The following is a 7,680-nucleotide window of genomic DNA, read 5'->3' on the forward strand; positions in this document are numbered from 1 at the left end:
AAAAAATATTAAGTGACTTAACAAGTACTTAATAAGTACAAGACAAACACTTTCGTATTTACAATATTAATATAGATATGTGTCATTCTGATGTATAAGCTGTATTACGACAAAGTTTCATTAAAATTCGTTCAGTAGTTTTTGCGTGAAAGAGTAACAGACATCCATCTCACTTTCTCGTTTATAATATAAATAAAAAATAAAGTATAAAATATATAGCTAAACATAAAAATACAAAAACTATCTCTCGCGGCGCGTTCCGTGTAGGTACATGGTGATATTGTATCTATAGGTGAGGGATTTATTATTTAATCTGTCCATTACATACAAATAAAATAATACTCGAATAGTGATCAAATTTATCTTTAGCTTAATACTATAAAGATAAATTTGACTATTATTCAAATCAATCTTTTGTTGTTTATCTAAAAAAGTAGATCCTTTTCAAAAAAGTCATCTACGAAAGTACTCTGTCTATTTCCGCCGCCAAGCAGCTTGTACTGTAAACTATGATTCTGTTGAAAGACAGTGAAATTACAAATAAGAGGCATAATATCTTAGTTCTTTGGAATGACAACAGTGATGTCCACGACATCATGCTGTTCCTGCATATACCATTTACCATCAAGTGGACTATCACCTTGTTTGTTATGTCAAATATTTATATAGAACTAAATATAAAAACTATCACTAACCTGCAAAGAGTTCTTGCCTAGCAACAGTTATATTTTTATCCACCGTCATTACAAATGTGAATACTTTGGATCCATGCTGAGGTACCACCAGGTAATCAGGTACAGAGGTCCAATATGCACAAACATCGACAGGTAAAGGCTGGTGTGAAGGATCTTCAGAATCTTTGGTAGAGCCACACGAGTACCAGATGGTGCGACCATCGTATACCTCTGGCACTGGAGCATGGAATTGAACATCTTCACTGTTAGGACCAGGTATCTGTTTAATTGCTATCCATATTTCATGATGAATAAAATTGGGATCTGTAATAAAATTTTTTGGAAATAATAGTAGGTAGTGAGTGCACAAATTATAAAAAGCGCAATTAGTTTTTAATGCGTCTTGCGAGACCTGTATGTACTGATATAGGAGCCTAATTTTTTCCTAATTTCTAAATATTAGCCCTATCTATATCAAAAATTTTGACGACCCATTATAACCAAGAAAACGCCTGGTAATATTGAATAGCAATGAGTATTTCTCGATACTGATATAAGTATATTTTTTTATATGGTAAATTTTTTAAGCAATCTATATGGTATATATAATTTCAAGAAAAAGGTTGGTAACCTTTTTCTTGAAATTATATATACCATAAAGAATTATATCTTAAATAATATAACCATAAGAAAATATAGAAGTAATTGAAAATATCCTTATTTTTAATTGAATTGGATAAAAGAAACAGGTAGTATAAAATATTAGAAAACAATATTAATAATAAATTGAACTAATTAAACAATATAAATTAAACAATATTAATAATAAGTTGTAGTAATGAATTGTCCAATTCATACAGCGTCATCTAGTTGTGTTATAGCTGATAGAAATATTTCAAAACATTTTTTAATATATATAAAATTACACAGAAAACACCTAGGCGAATGCAAACAATTATACTTATTAATATAAATATTTGCATCGTGAGAGCAATCGAACCTATGATCATCGATTTTGCGATTCATCAATCGTAATTAAGGCGATGTTTTAAATCGTGAGACGACTGAGAATCAATACAACATTATTTTTGCTTATTTAACTTTACATTTCACAGTTAAACAAGCAAAAATAATAGTTACATTCATTAAACATTGCAGATAAGAAATCTAAAGGCGTTTTCTACCTTATCAGCTATGGGACAACCATATTTTGTACGATTTCATAATGATCACTAAACAAAGTACAGATAAAAATCATAATTATGATACAAATTAAAAAAATAAATTGAACTACATTTTTTTTATTTCTGGACATTACTATAGAATAAAATCTCACCATGTGGTTTAGCTACTACTTGAATTTGATTCACAATAGCCCTAGTGTAGAATCTATGGGCATATATTCTTTGTGTGACGATGGATCTATCTCGGTCGACTCTCACTTTGAAGGCTGCTTCTTTGGTGTCCAGACTATAGACGGGACGGTACGGCATATGCGTAAGTGTAGAATTTAGCCGTATATTAGCCCAGTTGGGAATCCTCGCTCGATGACTTTCCCCCTTCCGTCCATTGTATAGGCCATTCATATATACCGTATCGCTGAATATATTTGTTGCTATATGACCGTTCCCAATGGATGGCATAAACCTATCTTCTAATGGAAGTCTGCAAATGAGACAAATGATAACAGAAACGAGCCTCACTGTAATTACATATTATTATTATGAGTAAAATACAAGATCTTAGTATGAACTTCTCGAAAAGGCTAACTCCAATCCTACCACCGAATGCGCTCGAAGTGAAATAAAATAGCCGATGTTGTTATACAATTCATTGCTTCGCAATCATTTCCACAGATTACAGTAAAGCGAGATTAAGAGATTGTTAAGTGTTTTATTTTCTTTCCTTTATAATAGGTACTTTAAATTTTTTTTCTTTTCCTCTAATATTTCCATAACTATGTAGTAAGTAATACTTGCAGATGAAGTCGAAACAATTGTCACGAAATATATAAAAATATTAGTTTTAACCAATCCAAATAGGATTGCCAAAAAAGCTGACGAACGATTGAGAAAAAATTCAATGAAAGAATAGTAGGCAATCATTGCCTACTATTCATGAGGACCATGTACTATATTTTCGCTATTATTTATCATCCTTCAAGTAGAGATACAGCTTCTAAGTAAGCAAATTAGCCTTAGAAATATGTAAGATAACTATACCAGTAATCCAATCGATTACACCACATAGAAAAGGAAAATAGTAGGAAATAGTTTAAAATAGGCTCTATTTACCTCATATGACATTCAATGTTAAGATAGATGTGATAATAACGGTACAAGTAACTATATAATTGTATTACAATTGTGTTTCTAATTGTCTAAAGCGCCTAAATAATTATTGTAACTTACAATGAACATATTGACATAAACATTCTCGTAGGCGTTCGTCGGCATCAATCTAAATTCTTTTATTCAATTATGTCTAGAAAAAGAGAATCTTTTAGAAATATTTATACATAATAATGCTAATTTCATTCTACCTTATTTGTAATAATGTGTCCTATTTTATAGAATACTAGCTGTTTAAGTAACACTTACGTACGCACTTCGTGCGCGTGCAATTTTACTTTTTTTTTCATAATAAATGGATTTTCTAAAATTAACATTAGCCTTAGTTACTCCATATAATATTAGTTATCTGCGGATAAAAGTCTCGTCAGAAACGGACCAATAGTTTCATAGATTATCAAGAACAAACAAATAGACAGCCAAAAAACATAAAATTACTTTTTAGTGTAAGTAGCGTATATACTATATATGCACTTAGAGAAAAGCTGTTAATTTGAAATTACAAATAGATAAATTACAATTTTATTTATTTGTATATATCTATTACAAATTAGAAATGCAATAGGAGTGTCATCGCCGGCACGGTATATTTTACATTGTTTATTTTCCTACATTTATTACAATTTGCTGAACTCAAAGGCGACTTATTTTATTGTTGCCGCTGTAATAATAATTCAAACAATTCACACAGCGCCACCTAGCCTCAAGGTAAGCAGAACTTATGATATGGGTACTAGACAACTGATAGAAACACTTGAATTCATTATTTTATAAATACATTTACATAATGCAGTATAGGTACATAGAAAATGCCTATAACAATACAAGCAATTATACTCAAGAGTAAAAAATTATGGTAAGTAACAAATAAAAAAATAAACTGTGAGAGGAAATGAACCCGCAACCTTCAGAAGTAAGGCGATGTGCTATACCGTTAGACTGCTGGGGTGCATATAATCTATAATATAATATGTAGAAAATCCCAAATATTTTAGAAATACAAGTAGAATAAAATAATTTTATGTTTATTCGCTAATATTTGTAGAAAGTGGGAAAAGAACTAACATTGCTTTCACATTACTGAACAAGCAAATTCGTATCTGGTATTAGTACCCTACAACAACACTTACTTGTGTGTCGAAAATATACTAGGATCATCGCTAACATCGTCAGTTTCATCTGAAGAGTTTTCATCTGTTGAATGACTCGTTGTTCTTGTGGCCAATATTATTACAATAACCGCCGCTATACTCAAAATACCCAACATCGCTGCCACTTGCTTGTTTCGCTTCAAAAAGTACCACATTAATAAGAACACTGCACAACACTAGTATTTAAAAACCGAACAGTATTTACCGCCAAAAATTTGAATAAAGAATGTATTAGTTTCTTTTCTTTTTCTTTTTTTTTAAATTTTAGGACACTGGCCAGTCGTGCGAAGCTTACAGAGTCACCGTACAAATTACATTATAGCCCACATATCTACTGATGTGACATACTTTATTGTTCTATTAACAATGTTATTATATTATAGGGTTGCCTTTATCTGAGCATCCTGCGGCATGACATCAGCGAGTGTTACGATTATTGTTTAAAGTAACAGTAAATATTATGGTTGAAACACATTATATTATTCAGATATTCTGAAATAAAAATGTAATCATAATATAATCAGACCTACTTCCAAATATTATGAAGAATTAATTAAGGTAATATAATATATATAATGAAAAAGGCAACATTAAAATTATGTGGATATTTGCTCAGTAATCATAATTTTCGTGCATTTTAAAAGGGCTACTTTATATACTTAGAATGGAATGGATTATCATAGTCAATATTGTATAAGTATATAAGCTAAAATGATACAATAATATTTTATTTTACTATGAAAATTTATAGTAATTAACAAATACAAAGGAAAGTTTTACAAACATCCTTAATAATGACAACCCTAAAAATAGGCAGCTAGAGTCATCGTCAGAGTCTAATTCAATTGTCGCTTCCTCATTGTATTAGTGGAGCCGAGCAGTGCTTAACATGTGAGACAAGACAATACCAGGATCTTAAGATCAAGTGAATTAATTACACTAACCTGCCTCAGTTCATTAACCTTCTCAACTTAGTAATGGATACGTTCCTACTTTACAATGTTATTATTTGAAAAACGAATTGATTTTGTTTGTACTTTAAAAATATAATTAAATAAATATTTAAAGTGTTAATTGAATCGTAATGTAAATTTGACAAATTAACTATTATTAGTGTATATCGCGATCGGGATAACTTGAATGACCGGAATATACATACATGTATAGTTTTTTTAATAGATGAAAATGGAATGGCTGTTACTCGTTTGCGTTATTGGTACAGGTACGCTGGCTAACGATTATAGGGTGATTATAAGTCAGGTCAGTTAGCCCGTGTCATGATGTTCGTGTAGGTCCTCCTGGAGGTCGACTTGACAGACATTTATACAGGCGTTTTTCACAGGAATCATCAGGGATCAGGGATCACGCACTGTCACCATTACTATCACTTCATACCAACTTACTCATAGTTATCTATACACATCAGATAGTATTTAGAATGGTGAAATACTACCTGTATGCAGAATTTTATGACTATTGACTGTTGAGCCAAGTAAATATATAAAAGGGATACAAAATCAAACGACCACTAAATTTACAAATTAACATGAATAATATTACTAAGAACTAAGTAGTTCTGACTAATATTATTATGTTTAGTTAAAAATAGTTTTAAGTTTCGCTAATTAATTGTTACTAGAAGTTTCTAGTAACAACTAGTTCACCGAACTTAAAACTACGACCTTAATTAAGACTGTGCGTTCCTGCTACATCTAAAGAAACAATTGAAGCAATAAAATGTATTGACAACTGAGCGTCACAGGTTGGTAGGCATATGATTAGTGGCGGCGCATATGTCATGTCTAAATTGATAAGGCCCGTGTTATAAATTTTGGTGTGAGCACTCGGACGCATCAGACCATGTGGCCCGGTTCCGCGCTGTTACTTCCATAACGTTACCGAAGTTCTAAAATAGGATGATTTCAATAATCGTCTCTGTTTAATGTTCAACCTGTCTGCACTTTAATCTGTCTGTTTTTTTATATTTATAAACAAGTTGACGGCCCATCTTTAAAAGTAGTAACCATCGCCTATATACACGAAGAAGTAATTTGTTAAGTATTTGAATACAGAAATTTTACTGTCATATATCACACATCAAAATCAAAGCAACTGTTTGCGGTAGAAATAGAATTTGTAACAATCAAAGTACAGAATTTCCCTGTTTATCAAAATGTTACTGGTGAACTTACTGTCTTTCTCAATGTTGTCAATATGCGGGAACAACCACATAAATCAAATGAAAATAATGTCTGACTAAACCTTTCACACTAAATCTATTACTTGACTGGCCAGTTTGCATTATTTTTTTCTCAAGGGAAAGGAATACATACAATATTATTTTTATTTTTACCAAATTCACAAATTTATTTAAGTTATGACAGAATAACAGTATTTTTCTGCTTTGCGAGCGCAACAATAAACTGAGTCATTAACATTTTGTATTGTTGTGACCACAAACAATTATACTTTCATTACTCATCAATATTTGTCTTTTTAATATTATTTAAGTGTGTAATTATTATGTTTTTTTTCATGCGTACTGAAAATACAAATAAATTGTTTATCTGTCTTACTTCATTAACTCTTGAGAGGCTATGACAGTAATTCTACTGGGAACATACCCACCTAATTGTAGGGGCAAGTGAGATATGATTGGCTCAAGTCAAGAAGCCAATGTCATTATCCGCAGAACCACCGAGGCGTGACGCCCTCCGCCGCGCTCCGCTTGCCTCTTCGGTCAGCCACCTTCAGAGTTGGTGCTTCGCGCCTCAAATTGAATAACTTCGCTCCTTGTCTTTGAATCAAATCCTGAAGAATATATTGCAGGTAAGAACTATTATTTTTCAATCTAAATTAATACCATAAAGTTCGTCTTTATGTCTAATCGAATGTGGATTGCCTACGGATTGACGCTGGTGATCAGAACTTTGTGAGTTTAGTATTTATTAATGCAATATTTAAGCTGTGCCCTCAATGTACCTCTCAGATAATGGAAAAAATTCTCAAACTACTGGCTCTGCAGTTTACTGTCGTCATAATACATAATTATAATTGATGCTGTCTACAAATAATAAAACGATTTTATAAAATGTTATAAACGTAGAATTTTCCGCTAGTAACGAGGGATTTTTCCTGTTTATTATATAAAATCTACAATATGAATTTTGAGAACAAGGACCAGCACTACCTACCTCTACTTAAAACTATTAGGTACTTAAGATTTCCTCAGCTTTTTCTGATACAAAAATTTCATTGACGAAATTAATGAAATTTTTCTTCACCGTTTAGCCCTAAAACGGTAATAGGCGGTAATTATTTCATTGCTATTAAATGATGCCTTTCTGTACCTATAAAATTGTGTCTGTTATACATATGTATGTCTATCAGAAACACTTTCATATTTATAATATTATTATGGAAGAAACAAGTGTATAAAAAGGTGAGAAAGGTTGGATGCCGTTGCGCGCGCTGCGGTGCCGGCCATTGCTGGCCGCATTCAGG

At 31.6% G+C, this 7,680-nt stretch overlaps 1 protein-coding gene across 2 annotated transcripts in view; it reads right to left on the reverse strand.

The window, feature by feature from the left end:
* LOC131851624 (protein-glucosylgalactosylhydroxylysine glucosidase) overlaps positions 1-6,417 on the reverse strand; it is a 29,890-nt gene extending 23,473 nt beyond the window's left edge. The window contains exons 1-3 of one of the 2 annotated variants that reach the window (XM_059202144.1): positions 6,369-6,417; positions 2,011-2,339; positions 696-998 (exon numbers count right to left, since the gene is read on the reverse strand). In XM_059202144.1, coding sequence (XP_059058127.1) covers positions 696-998; positions 2,011-2,317 — 610 coding nt within the window. In that variant the 5' untranslated portion in view covers positions 2,318-2,339; positions 6,369-6,417. Of the gene's footprint in view, positions 1-695; positions 999-2,010; positions 2,340-4,155; positions 4,468-6,368 lie in introns of those variants that run through there. The other variant, XM_059202143.1, reaches the window with a different exon arrangement.
* Positions 6,418-7,680: the final 1,263 nt, after the last annotated feature.

This window comes from Achroia grisella, unplaced genomic scaffold, assembly GCF_030625045.1.
Source record: "Achroia grisella isolate CSIRO2021 unplaced genomic scaffold, CSIRO_AGI_Agris_v1 utg794, whole genome shotgun sequence".
Classification (NCBI taxonomy): domain Eukaryota; kingdom Metazoa; phylum Arthropoda; class Insecta; order Lepidoptera; family Pyralidae; genus Achroia; species Achroia grisella.